This window comes from Monodelphis domestica, chromosome 2 (genome assembly GCF_027887165.1).
Source record: "Monodelphis domestica isolate mMonDom1 chromosome 2, mMonDom1.pri, whole genome shotgun sequence".
In the NCBI taxonomy this organism is placed as follows: domain Eukaryota; kingdom Metazoa; phylum Chordata; class Mammalia; order Didelphimorphia; family Didelphidae; genus Monodelphis; species Monodelphis domestica.
The window spans coordinates 171,261,007-171,275,313 of NC_077228.1; the positions used below are offsets into that span (position 1 = coordinate 171,261,007).

The 14,307-nt window shown below is 52.5% G+C and overlaps 1 protein-coding gene across 12 annotated transcripts; it reads right to left on the bottom strand.

Moving 5' to 3' along the window:
* Window positions 1-5,454: 5,454 nt before the first annotated feature.
* On the bottom strand, window positions 5,455-14,014 carry RUSC1 (RUN and SH3 domain containing 1). Of its 12 annotated transcripts, none has more exons than XM_056816280.1 (11): window positions 13,864-13,995; window positions 11,347-12,902; window positions 10,589-10,993; window positions 9,492-9,590; window positions 9,190-9,266; window positions 8,580-8,754; window positions 8,359-8,464; window positions 7,969-8,015; window positions 6,932-7,466; window positions 6,247-6,375; window positions 5,455-6,159 (listed from the first exon to the last, which is right to left on the bottom strand). In XM_056816280.1, the coding sequence occupies exons 2-11, from the start codon at window positions 12,812-12,814 to the stop codon at window positions 6,144-6,146; spliced, it is 3,057 nt and encodes a 1,018-aa protein (XP_056672258.1). In that variant the 5' UTR covers window positions 12,815-12,902; window positions 13,864-13,995; the 3' UTR covers window positions 5,455-6,143. The 12 variants fall into 12 exon arrangements, with proteins under 12 accessions (XP_056672258.1, XP_056672255.1, XP_056672256.1 ...); XM_056816277.1 differs by having other exon boundaries at window positions 5,455-6,164; XM_056816278.1 differs by having other exon boundaries at window positions 5,455-6,164; window positions 13,845-13,943.
* Window positions 14,015-14,307: the final 293 nt, after the last annotated feature.

A 14,307-nucleotide genomic window follows, 5' to 3' on the forward strand; every position in this document is an offset into this window, starting at 1 on the left:
GCACTTGGTACAATAGGATGTGTCTTTATCACATGATCATTTACAGCTCTTAAATCCTATATGAATCTGTATATGACTTTGCCATTTTGATCTAGCTTTTTGATTGGAAGTGTAGGTGTATTATATTCTGAGAAGCAAGGTATTATGATCCCTTGTTGGATTAGGGATTTAATGATTGGTCTGATACCCTCTATTGCTTCTTTACTTAAGGAATATTGAGGTACACAAGAAACTGGTCCTTCCTTAGTCCTTCCTCACCCTATCAATATTGCTCTTGCTATAATTCCCTTTCCTTGCTACACAAGGAGTTTGAGCTTTCCTCATATGGTTCAGTGGAATAGGATAGAGGAAGTCATGCCTCCCTATTGTACACTTGACCATGAAGTTCAGGTACACAGATTCAGTCCAGGGCCCTCAGCAATAAAGAAGAGCTCAAAGCACTCTTGGTAAAGGAGGGTAGCCTCCAGCTGGTTCTGAAAGCTTCCAATCCCATCTCCAAGAAAAATTTTGCCTAGAGCCTTTCTAGTCTTCCAAGTCTTCCAATACCAATGATTACTCTGAGGTCTTAGCCTATGCAAGAAGAGGAGAGATCTATTCTATCACTGTAATGGTAGAAATTTTAGGCTTCTGGGAGAGATTATAATATTGTAATGGTTACAAATGTGGCTACAGGATTTATGTAATATTGAACAATGGCCGCCAAGGAATTTACTTATGAAATTCCTAAAATGAAACACTCAAGTCAGAATGGAGTTTATGGAGGTTTAATCACACTGGGAGTAGAGAAGGGAGAGGGAGAGAAGGAGAGAAGAGAAAAGGGAAAGGGGCTACTCAACCTCTGACCAAGGCAGAGGGAGTTTTAGGCCCAAAGGCCCAGGTGGAAAGAATCAGTCCTTAACTCACGTGACCGCTCTGAAGGAAAGCTGTCTGCGGGCGTCCTCTCTGTCCAAGCTCCTAACCCCAACCCTCTAGCTCTCTCCACAGGAAGTCCGCGAATTCCAGAGGCTGTTCCCTACCTCACTTCCTGTGTCTCACAAAATCCAATGGTTGGCTCTAGCTTGGCTTAGGACAGCCCAGGTGGGCAGTTAGTTATTTCTGATTTGTCATTGACTAGCACATGCCCGTGTAGTGTGGGTGTGCACAATTTTTGGGTGCTAGACCAAGATGGAGACTTTTAAAATTCACATCACTCACAAGTCACCTGCCCTTGGTGAAGGGAGGAAACTCCATGGACTTGCACTCACTCTGTGGTCTCCCGTCTCCAGGGGGAAAAGGAGAAACATCCTCTCTATCTCAGCTATGCTAAATCTCAGGGGTCATCATGTAAAATCTCTTCTCCTTTCTTCCTGACTGATCTCTTATTCCCATTTTCTTCATTCTCCTCTTTTTCTCTCTCCAGTGCTGACAGCATCCCATTCTAAAACCATGAACTCTTCCACTTGTGCTCTCTAGAAAGCCTGCTCCAAATTGATAAACTTGCTCTCATTTTAAATCTTTTCTCACTCCTTCCATCTTCTGACTGAGACCTGGCACCCTCCTTATGACACAGCTTCCCTTTTCAGCCCTGGCTGCTCTGTCACTCATTCCCCATAACTCACTAGGGGAGGTGGAAGGTTCCTGAAACCCCACTGCTAATTCCAGGTTCTCACCACCACCACCATCACTAAGGGACCTCTACTCCTTTGACTCCCTCCATATCTACCACCCAATCAAAATTCTAGTAGCTATTGTGTACCTTCTGGGATACTCTTTCTCTCTTCAATTAGTTCAGCACCTGGTGCACCCTTCACTAGGGGACTTCAATCACCCTAACCTCATAGTTTCTCAACTTACTCATTTCACATGACCTCCTCCTCCCTACCTTAGCCCACACAAAGATGGCCACACTTTTGATCTTGTCATCCACAAACACATCACTTCCATGTTCACGAACTCTTAATGTCTCCCCTGACCACAATCTTTTGTCACCCCACTTCTCCCTCTTCCTTGAAACCCCAAACTCTGTTCTTCATACACCATGACCTCCAATCCCTCAGTCCCTCAGGTCTCTCCTAGGCTATCATCCTTGCATAAGCCATACTTTCATTCCTTCCATATTTTGACTTCTTGGTGAACCAGTTCAACTCTACACTGTGAGTCCCTTGCTCTCTTATCATATCACAAATCTTGTCCTGCTGAGCCTTAGCCTTGGATCACTCCAGCCTTCACTCCCTACACATGCGACTGAATGAATTTGGAGAAAATCATGAAATTGGGCTGCCTGGGTCTCCCACAGATTTATGTAACTATGTCCTCAACTGGACCTTCAGTGCTGCAAACAATCCTTTTACACCTCCATTTAACTCACTACAGCTCTTTCAAACCTTCTCCTCCCTCCTCAAACCTCTCGTGGCTCCTCCTCCCTCTACCATCTCTCAAAGAACCTTGCCTCATATTTTACTGAAAAAAAAAAAAAAGAATCATTCATTGAGCACTTCCTCCCCTCCTCCTTTTCTCATATCACCCAGATGCCTTCTACCACTCTTTCCTGCTTCATCTGTCCTACACGAGGTGTCCTTCTCCTTGTCAAGGCTGACCTCTCTACATGCATAAGTGAACCTATTCCATCTCATCTCCTGCAGCAGACTGTCTCCTCTACTGTCCTTACTCTCTCACTTATTGTCACTCTCTCCCTGTTTACTGGCTACTTCCCTCTTGCCTACAAATGTACCCAAGTATCTTCCTCTTCAGCAACCCCTAACTTGATCTGTCTCCTCTACATATCCCATATCTCTCCTCCCTTTTATGGCTAAACTCCATGAGAAGGCTATGAGGTTCCTCCACTTCCTTTCCTCTTCCTCTTTTCCAAGCTCTCTACAGTCTGGCTTTGAACCTCATCATCCACCTAAAACTGCTCTCTCCAGTTACTAATGATCTCTTAATTGACACATCTAATAGCCAGCCTTTCCTCAGTCCTCAGCCTTCTTGACCTCTCTTCAACCATTGACACGTTTGACCCTCTTCTCCTTGACACTGTCTCTTCTCTAGGTTTTTGTGACATTTTCTTCTGGTTCTCTTCCTACCTTTAAGGTCACTCCTGCCCAATCTCCTTTTACTGGATCTTTGATCCAGCTCTTGGCCATTAACCATGGCTCTGTCCTGGGCTTTCTTTTTTTTCCTCCTCTACATTGCTTCACTTGGTGATCTCATCCTCTCCCATGGATTATATATATACTGATGATTCTTAAATCTACCTATCCTTCCCCAAACCTCTCTGCTGACCTCCAATCTCAAATCTCCAATTGCCTCAAACAGGATGTCCCACACACATCTTAAACTCATGTCCAAACTGAACTCATTGTCTTTCCCAGCAAATACTCTTTTTCCTGACTTCCCTATTACTGGGTTGTTTGGTTGTTGTTTTTTTAACCCTTTACCTTCTGTCTTAGAATTGATACTAAGTCTTGGTTCCAAGACAGAAAAGCTAGGCATTTGGGGTTAAATGACTTGCCCAGGGCCACACAACTAGGAAATGCCTGAAGCCAGATTGGAGCCCAGGATTTTCCCTCTCCAGGCCAGGGTCCCTACTCCCTAAGCTGCCCCATTCCCTATTACTGTTGAGGGGCCCAACATCTTCCCATTTCCCCAGGGTCTTCCTGGTCTCACTGTCTCATCCCTCATAGTCAATCTGTCTGGTGGTTAGCTCAGTGTCTGGTATATAGTAGGCTCTCAAGTCTTTAATGATTGTTGCCCAACACTACTGATTATTAACATCAGAACATCTGTCCTATACACCCCTTTCCCTCTGACATTGCCACCACGCTGGTGCCGGCCACCTCACCTGTACTAATGTGGTAGCCTCCTGGCTGGTGTCTGAGCTTGGAATCTCTCCCTATTCCAGGTCCCTCCTCCATTCAGCTGCCAAAATAAGTCTTCCTGAAGTACAGATCTGACCATATCACCTCACCCCTCTATTCCAGTGGTTCCCTAGTACCTCTAGTTATCAAATAGAAAATCCTGTTTGGCATGCAAAGCCTCTTATGATTCACACACACACACACACACACCTTTTCTGTCTTCGTGTACCTTCAAGCAATCCTGTGACACTGGCCCTCTTGCTATTCCTTATACAAGATGCTGCTTCTCTTGACTCAGTTCAAGTTTTCTCTGGCTGTCCCCTACGCCTGGAATTCTATCTCTGCCTCCTGGTTTCCTTGGCTTCCTTTGAAGTCCCAGCCAAAATCTCACCTTTCCTTAAATTACCAAATGTAATGTTTTTTTCTCACTCCTTTTCTTCTTTAGCTTTTTAGCAATATTTGACATTGTTGATCATTTTTCTAGTAATGGCTCTCCCCACCAACTACATATGGAAATAATTTTTTTTAACATTTGTTTTCTGACAATTTGATACAAATTCTTCCCTTCCCTTCCTCTCCTTCCTGATCTGAGATGTGAGATGGCAAGCAATCTGATATCATTTATACATGTGATTGCTGGTCATCTTCTTGCAGTTTGGCTGCTCTCTTCCTTGGCATAATTTCACCTTGGGAAACATCTTCCCTTCCACCCATTTGCCCCCAGCTTTCCGGTCTCTCTTTATGTTGTTTTCCCTCATTAATACACAAATTCCTCAAGGGTTGGAATTTTCCTGCTTACTTTTGTGGGGATCCCAGGCACTCCTTGGCACAGTGTGGTTCAATAAATGCTATCTATCTTTAGAACTCTTCTTGAAGGAACTGGAAACTATGAGGTTCTTCACATCAATTGGGAAATGGCTCAATATAATGTGAAGTATGAATGTCCATATACTACTGTATACCAGGCACAGCTTGGAAGTGTCTGAAGCCACATTTGAACCCAGAACCTCCCATCTCCAGGCCTGGCATTCTACCTAGCTGCCCCTACCCCTCATTTCTAACTCAACCCAGTTCCAAGCCTTTTTCCAAACCACATTAAGATGCCTCTTATTTCTCACTCAGGGCATGCCTTCCTCTCCCTCTGTACCCTCTCCAAGGCTAAGAACAAGTCTCTGGCATCACCCTCTCTGAAAAAGCAGCCAGAATGTTTCAGTGAAAAGACTTGGTGCCAGAGTTCAAATGCCAGCTCTAACAGTGTGTGATCATGGACAAATCCCTTTGGCTCACTTGGCCTGAAGTTTCCTCATCTGTAAACTGCAGAAGTAGGGAGCAAGAGTGGGGATGTAGGTGTCTAGATGGCTTGGGAGGTCCCTTCCAGCCCACATTTATCAATCCTATGAACTGGAGCTCTAATACCATTCCTGCAGTTTACTACCTACCTACCAGACTTTGGGCAAGACACTTACGGAGGCTGGGAGGATGGGGGAGAGGTGGATGGAGATGAGGAAGTACCAGTGGACCCCTGAAAACTACCAAGAAGGGAAGGCTTCTTCCCTTTGACCCAGGCAGTGCCCAAAGCCCCGACTGGCCCCATCTTCCAAGGCAGACAACAGAAAACTTGGCTCCCACACTTTATTGGGATTGTGACTTAGGTAGGGCAGCCTCCAAGGGCCCCCCACTAATGAGGTCCGTGCTACATACAGCATGTAAGTTCACCATGATTGCTCAATAAATACAGACCAAGGAAGGGGTAGGTACAGTCTGAGATTCCATCCACTTGGGTGGGTGGGGAAAGTGGGATAGGGGTGAGTATATTGGTAGAGTTTACCCGTAGATGAGGACAAAGTTGGAATTTCCACTTTACAGATGGGGTGGGGGGAAGAGTGCAGTTCCATATTACATACGGGAGGGCCCGGGCAAAAGAACAAGTTCCACTTTACAGATCAGGGATGGAAGGTAATTTACAGAGGATATGAGGCAGGGAGGTTCCATATTAAATACGAGTGAGGCAAGGAGAATAATTCCATTTTACAGATGGGAAAATGCTTCAGCTAAGCTTCATTTTACATGAGGGGCAGGATGCTCCAGAGCCCTTCCATTGCCAGGTGACAGGAGGGGTGGCACATACCCAAGAAGGAAAGGGAGGAAGGGTCCTGAGGCTAGAGAATGAGGGAAGTATAGCCAACAGGCACCAGCCCCTCAGCCCCCTCTCGCCCGCATCGGAGCCAGTCCTCATCCACGGTGGAAACGACCCGAAGCACCTCCCCACGACGGAAGCTCAACTGATCAGGTGCAGCAGCCATGTGGTCACAGAGGGCTCGGACTGCCCTGGGAAGACACATGGAGATGAGGACAAGCCACAGTGAGTCGAGGCCCCCAGCACCGTCATCCTCACCCCTTCCCTCCTCACCTCTGCGTTGGGAGCTCACTGGGGGCTGGGGCCTCGAGCTCTTCCGGAGGGGACGATGGCTCCGGGGGGCCGCCCTTCCTCATCAAGGCCAGCACGCTCACTGCAGGGGGCAGCCAGCTGGAGGGTCTCCTGGAGGGGTGGCCAGCTTTAAGGAATGGACTCATTTCCCACACCATGCCCCCTTTAAGGAAAAGCTGGGAGCTTGGTGGGAGAGGAGTGGCTGAAGGGTCATCAAATGGCCAGAGGCCAGAGGGTTGGGGATGGATGCCCTTCTTAGGGCCAGGAAGGAGGCCTTGGGATCACTGTGATGACTGTGGGGTCCGGGGTGATTAAGGGGCTGGGAAGCCTGTCAGAGCTCTCACATACAATATGTAACCAGCCACATTCTGAAATGATGCAACCAAATGCCATCTTCAGGGAGAAAAATCCTGCAGGACATTTTCCTATCAATGATATTGATCCCCCAAAAATATTTTTTTTGCCAGAGGAGGTGTTTTTGCAATCCTAATTCATGTTAAACAGGGCACCCACCCATCTATTTATAAGGGAAAGACAGCAGAAAAAGGTCACTCATGGCTTACAGGTCAGAGGAGCCTCCACATGGAATTCGACTGCTTTTAAGTTGGTGTTAAAGGCCATTAAAACTTGGGGAGATCATTAGGGACCTGTGGGGAGCCCCAAATACCTGGATTTTAGCGGCCCACCACCGTCGCTCTCCACTGGCCCTGCCGGAACCCCGAACAGTCTTCCTAGCCATACGCCTCTGGCCTGGCCCGGCTCTTCTCCCGACGGCTGACTCTCCTTGGTATTCTCAGGGGGCACAGCCTGCTTTCGGGAACCCCAGCGGGGAAGAGGGAAGCCCTCCGACCCCCCTGAGGCATAGACCCGGGAAGCCTGGGTCAGCTGCTCCCACCAGCCACTGGATGGAGAAGGACCTCGTGGGGCCTCGCCTGGCCCTCCCCGAAGGCTCTGAGCCAGCCTCCCCCCCCAGCCCAACACAGCCTGGACCGTCTGCTGCAGAGCCGGGGGTGGGCCTGGCGGGGCGGGGGGCTGGGGCGGGCCCAGCGGCAGGTGATGGTGGTGCTCAAAGAGGAGATCCAGGTGGAAGGTGAGGACGGACAGAGGCTGGAGCAGGAGCAACAGCTCTGTGGACAGGGAGGGGCAGCCTCCTCGAGCCAGGGAAAAGAAGGCTGTAGGCAGGTACAGTAAGGACAGGAGGCCTGGGGGTGATGGAGAAGGGGAAGATCAGATCCCCGGTGTTTGTGTTTCCAGCCCCCACTCACTGGCCTCATGTTCCCTTATTTTATGTACATTTATATGTATACACATATACATACATGCATGCATACACACACACACACACACATTCCTCTACTGAATGAATATTCAGGGGCTAGAAAAAAACCACTAAGTCCAACTATATGGTCCCCACCCACCAGGCCTGATGCTTTCTAAAATTCCTTTTTTTAAAACCTTTACCTTCCATCTTATAATCAATATTGTGTATTGGCTCCAAGGCAGAAGAGTGGTAAGGGCTAGGCAATGGGGGTCAAGTGACTGGCCCAGGGTCATACCGCTGGGAAGTGTCTGAGGCCACATTTGAACCCAGGACCTCCCTTCTTTAGGCCTGGTTCTTAAGCCACTGAGCCACCCAGATGCCCTCTTCTTTCTGAAATTTCTGTCCCCTACCTTCATTTTTCTCAAGCCATCCCAAGGAAGTACCTGTATCCTCTTGGAGGTTGGAAAACCATAACTCCAGCTGTTTTGTGCTACAAAGGGAGATAGAAGTGAGAAAAGAAGTTTGAGAGAGAACTGGGAGTCTAATAGGCTCAGAAGGTGGCAGGTAGGTCTGGAAGGGACCTCAGAGACTATCTAGTTCAAGTCTCTCCTTTGAAAGATGGGGAAATTCAGGTAAGGAGGGGAGGCTGACTTCCCAAGGTCACACAGCACAGTCCTCTGATCCGAATCCAGAGCTCTTTGCCGCTTCTGTCTTCTGAACTAAGGAGAGGGGGTGGGAGGTCACGGGTGGGAAAGAACCCATAGGGCCTGCTGGGGTACTCAGGAGAGTCTCGAGGCAGCAGGAGTCCCAGGGGATGGGTGTTGGGGTCTCACTTGAGGAGGCCGAGGATGAAGGCATGGAACCGGCTTCGGCTGCTGCTGAGAGGGCTCAGTCGGCTGACCTGATTATACAGGTTTTCCAGGGAGTGGGTGCAGGAACCTGGGGATGTGGAGCGGGCAGCATTATGGCAGACGGTCCTCACAATACAGGAACGCCTCCCCTCTCCGCCACAGCTCCTATTCCCAGTTCTGTTGTGCGCTCTGCCCCACCTCACCAGGTTTCACAGATGCTTCCACAACACTCCAGGGGCTGCTCCTTCTCTGCCCCGTGATGAGATCCTTTCTAAACGGCTTTAGTCCATCGGCCACCAAGGCGTGGAGGGCAGGGCACAGCGTGGTCAGCACCAGATGTCCCACATCAGGGCTCAACCGGCTATCCCCCAGCTGGGCCTAGACAACAAGGAAGACTGAGCATCACAGACAAATCATCCGAGCCATCCCCTCAGTCTCAGTTTCCTCAGCCCTGCTTGGAATGGTCCAGGAGCCGCTGCTCTGGCCAACTTGCTCAGGCTACTTCCCTCGGCTTCTTATAGAAAGCCATACTGGGGAAGGCTGTGTGGCTCTGTGGCTTGAGCCAGGCCTAGAGATGGGAAGTTCTGGGTTCAAATTTGGCCTCAAACACTTCTTAGCTGTGTGACTCTGGGCAAGTCTCCATTGCTTAGCCCTTATTGCTCTTCTGCCTTAGAACCAATACACAGTATTGATTCTAAGACAGAAGCTAAAGTTAAAGTTAAAAAAACATACAGAAAGTTATCCAGGTCCAATCCCCACCCAACCACAGCCCCTTCCCCCACAGGACATTCTCATCTCCCCAGTCCCACTAACCTTTTGTACCAGGTTCCTGGCTGCCCCAAAATGGGAGATGATTTTGTCCACTGAGGCGCTGACTGCAATCAAGAGGCCTTCAGGAAAAAGGACAATACAAAAAAGAAACACAAAGGCTGCATCTGTTCCTCCCCAAGGGACGACCCAGGGGTAGGCTTGTCCATCTTTAAAGGACAGCCCTCCCTGCTGCTGAAAGAGGACCCCAGAGAAGTGGGCAGTGCTGGAAGGGGCTTGGAGGCTATTCATGAGAAGAGGGGGCCAGAAGTGGCTTGAAGGGCAGGAAGACAAGTCAGGGTCAGTACCTTTCTTCTCCTCTTGCAGCTGGCCAGATCCCTGCTTGGCTTCTGCCATCCACAGGCACTGGGCCCCAGGTACACCAGCAAAAGACCAGGAACTCCGGACTGCGGGGAGATGGCAGGGCAGGTGGAAAAAAGATTCAATTCACGGAATTAGGTTAGCAAGCAGCCCTCCAGATGAATAAAACTGCTCCACTAGAAACAATTCCTGTAGCTAGGGGGAGGGAGGGGAGAGCTAGGAGGGTGGCGGGACAAGGGGGCCGGAGGGGTGGCCCCAGAGAAAAGGTTCAGCCCCTCACCCTTCAATTCTAGTAAACCCCATGAGTGAACGACCCCAAGGTCCTTCCTAGTTCCTGGTGTGGCCTCCCACGTCCTTTACTCCCGGAAGTTCAGAGCAGGCTTACCTCCCGGTTGGGAGGGAGGGAGCTTGGGCCTCTAGGGGCGGGGGAGGGGCGGTTCCGAGCCCCGCCCCCGCCCCACCCGGGGCATGGGGAGCACGTGAGGAGCCACAACCAATAGAAAGACAGACAGACAGACAGAAGCAGGGATCGAGGGGTTCGAGATGAAGGGAGAGGGAAAGGTGAAAAGGTGGAAAGGGGAAAACCAAAGACCCACGGCCCGCCCTTAATCCTCCTCTGCCCTCTCTTCCGACAGTGCAAGCCCACATCGGGGAGGGGACAGCAGCGGCAAAGGCCACCAGAAGGATGAACAAGAGTCTTTCGTACAAGCCAATGGGCTCGCGTGGGCTCTCCCCTCCCTTCCCCTGCAGCGAGGTGGGGGCAAGGCCAGAACTCCAAGGACCAATGAATACCCAGGGGGCGGGACTAGAACCCCAGGGGACAATGAGTTTGGGATGGACAGGGGACCGGAGACCCCCTACACAAGTAAAGCTTTCTCGGGATTCCGTGGGGAGATGCCCATCTCCTGGGCTCGGATAGGTGCAGAGCCCCAGCCGTAAAGCTCCTTAGCCCAGAGGTTACCACGGTAGAAAGGGACCGCACGCCCGGGAGCCAAGAGCAGCCCCGCCGCCGCGGGGGGCAGGGCGCCGGGGCGTGACCAGGCGCTTGGGGGTGTGGCCAGGTGCGGGGCACGGTCCATCTTACGTAGCCTGGGCGGCGGTGGCGGGCTCCTGGGTCTGCGCGGGGCCTTCGGCTGTGGCGGTGGCGGCAGGGGGGCGGCTACCTGGCGGGGTGGGGGAGCCGCGGAGGGAAAGGTGCTGCTTCTGGGGAAGAGCGGGGACAGCAGCAGCGCCAGCTCAGGGCTGGCCAGGCAGGGCAGGGCCCCCCGGGCTGGGGGCGAATAAGCCCCTACGGGGGACAAGCGCACAGGCAGTAACTGCTCCTCCGTGGGGCTCGGCCCCCCGAACAGTCGCAGCCCCGGACCGGGCCACCCAGCCAGTGGGGCCAAGAGCAGGGAGCCGGCTCCCCCCGCTCCCGCGCCCTCCAAGAGGGGACGACCGTCGGCCGAGAACCGAAAAACCAAGGGCCGAGGGAGGAGGAGGGGGCCAGCTACAGGCAGTGGGGACAGAGCAGGTGCGGGATGGGGGTGGGGTGAGCAGGACGGGCAGCCAGGCGAAGAGGGGCAAGGAGAAAGAGGGGAGCAGAGAATTAGTCTCACTCCCCTTATGACACCCCCCCCCACTCCCCTTTCCCAGAGCTCTACCCAGGCCCCGGTAAAAGGGAGGGGGGAGGACAAGAAGGGGAAAGTTGGGATGGGGGAGGAGACAATGGGACAGCACATGAAGGAGAGGGTTTTTTAGCTCTGAGATGGAAGGGACTCAGGCCGGATCTGCCTCCCACATCCAGGCCCTTCCCAGCCAGTCTCACTCCACCCCACTCCCCCAAGCAGAGAACCCTCTTACCCTTAATGTCAGGAGCCTCCCTGGGCTGGGCTGGTTCCTTCTCTATAGGAACATCATCAGCTGCCACTGGGCTCTCAGGCCTAAGCCCTTCAGCAATGGGCTGCAGCCCCAAGCGAGTCTTCTTCCTTCGGGGTGGGACTGGTGGAGGTGGAGGCCTCGGTGGGACCAAGGCCCAGCCAGCTGGGGGGTCCCTGGGTGGCACTGGGGGAGGTGGGGCCCGGCTTCTAGAGCGAAGCTCCTTGAAGGTGGTGACCTCCCGGGGAGGGGCAGGGGAGCCATTCAGAGCCCCACTGGGAGGCAGTTCTGTGTCTGGGGAGAAGATGATTAACCAGTCACTCCTGTCCTTCTTGGCTTGTGGAGGAAGAAGAAGCCCTGAGCCCCGTTTCCGCTTCTGGGCCAGCTCATGGAAGGATGTGATTGTCCGGTGGGGCACAGGTTCCCCACTGACGTCACCTTCAATTTTCCCAGCATTGGCTTTCCAGCTAGAGTCGGTATTCTCAGTGCTAGCTTTCCAAGCGTAATCAGTGTTGCCAGAGTCAGTATTCTCAGTGAGTTTCCAAGCAGAGTCAGTATTCCCGGTGCTAGGTTTCCAAGAGGACTCAGTATATCCAGAGCCAATTTTCCAGCCAGAATCTGTATTCTTCTCAGCGAGTTTCTGAGTAGCGTCGGTATTCTCGGCACTAGTTTTCCAGGTGGTAGAGTCTGAATTCCCATTGAGTTGCCAACCAGAGTCAGTTTTCCAGCCAGCGTCAGAGTTACCAGGGTCAACTTTACAACTGGGAATGACTTTCCAACTGGATCCAGTTTTCCCATTAGCATCAATTTTCCCATTGTCTGTCGACAAGGCCTGCTCAGGCTCTCTTCTCTCTTCCAGTTCACTAGGTTCTGAGGAGTGATGATCCTGGAAGGTGGGCAAAGCATTGCAGTTGGAGTCTAGGCCAGTGACAGAAGGGGAAGAAGCTCCAGAACAAGAATCTGGAGAGCAGCAAAAGCTGTCTGGACTACAGTCAGGACCTCCTGTGGTTAGGGGGGAGCCTTCATCCAGAGGGATAATGTTAGGCTGGGGGTGGGTTTCCTCCTCTGGAGGGAAATCCCGAGAGTAGACAGAGACAGGGGATTCATCAGGTGTGAGGTCTGAACAGGTGCTGAGTGAAGATGAGCAGCCAGGGTCTGAGGGGGACACTACCCCCTCTTCTTCCTCCTCTGTTTCCCCTGGTCGGTTCTCCAGTTCTGGACCATGCTCCCGGCAACACCTGCAGGGAACTGCAGGGCTGTTGGAGTTAGCATCTACCAAGGTTCCACTACAGGGTACTCCACAATCTTTGCCCCCTGTGTCTCCAGGAGGTGGGGGAGTGCTCAGGGGCCCTTCCCTGAGCTCTGGACGTCGGGACAGGTGCAGACCCAGAGAAACATGCTGAAGGTGGATGTGATTTAGGTTACAGAGCAAAGCCCTTTGTGGGGAAAGCATGGTGTCAAGGGGAGGATGGGGAAATCCTTAGAAGAGAAAACAGGGGGCTCCCAGCCCTTCAGTACCACCTGACTGCGGCGCTGGAGACCTGAAAAACAGTGAGCGAAAAGAAGAGAAAGGAAGTTCATTAAAGCAAGAGCCAGCATTTTTTTCAAGGGTAGGTGAGCCTGGGGTTGAGAATGCACTAGGGTGAAACCCCAGTAGTCCCGAGGCGGAGACAGCTACCCTAGTTAAAGAGATCATTGAAATGCAAATCAGCTTCGATTAGCCAGCCATTAATTAGGACTGCAGGGTTTACGGGGTGGAGACAGGTCTGACTGGACACCCCCTCCCCCCCCCCTCGTCGCCAGTCCTATTAATGCCTAAGGAGAATGCGGCTGCGCCCTAGATACCCCTAACCCTTCCCCCCCCCGCCCCGCCCTTCTCTCCACATCTCTAGAGAGGGAGGTGGGCGTTGCCTACGGAGTGGATGGGTCTGGGGGCTGACAACCATCCAGGGCGGTGCCCGGCTCTGCAACACCCCGGGCCTGGGCCCAAGCCTCGCCCCGCCCTCCCCCGAGCCCAGGGCTTTGCTAAAGGGGAGACGGAGGCAGCCCCGCCCCAGGATGCTTTAGATGCTAGCGACTCGAGGAGGGTTAACCGAGAGAGAACGGGGTTAACCTTAAGTCCGTCCGCATCTCCCCATACCTCCCCAGTGTCCTTCCAAGGCCAACCACTGGATTCCCAGAGATCTTTGGTCGATTTGTTCACCCACCGCAGCCCCCTCTTCAGCCTCCGTAAGTCTATTCTTCCAGGACCTTCGGTCTCTCAAACCAAGCTCCCCACCTGGGTTCAGTCTTGCTCCCAGATCTGTAGTTTTGTCCATTCATCCGTGCCCCACTCTCAAACCAGGGGTGTCAGTCAGTCCATCCCTATTTTCACCCCATATCTCCGTTCATTTTTGCTTCCATCCCAGCTAGTGATGTCCCCTCGGCTGTACGCCCCTCCTTTCACTCCAACCTCCCCACCAACCCACCTCACCCCAGCTCACCGGTCCGTCCCCTCCTCACCTGCGTCCTCCAGCAGCCGCCTCCTCCCCCCCTCCCCACCAGGCTGCCTCCCAGGTTCGGGCTCCGGCCCCCGCCCCGCAGTAGCGGGTAGGGAGAGGGCGGAGCCCTAGGCTAGTCCTCCCTGCGCCTCTGCGCACCTACGCGCAGGGGCGGGGCTTCCCCTAGGCCACACCCCCGAGACTCGTGCAGTAGCGATTCCCCAAAGCCCCAGACCAGCCTAGTAGGAAAGCTTCAAATGCCATCTCCATAACAAATACTCCCCGGCAGGAAGTGATGGAGGCCAGCTAATCCTGGCAAGTCCGTTCACTCTAAATTTTTGGAATGCAGCAGGAACCAGGGACTCAAAGGTGAAACAAGAGGAGGAAAGCATCCTTTTGGATACCACTTCCAAGGCGGCAACAATCCCCCCACCGCTGGAACTACCATTAGGGAAGGGTCCCCAGG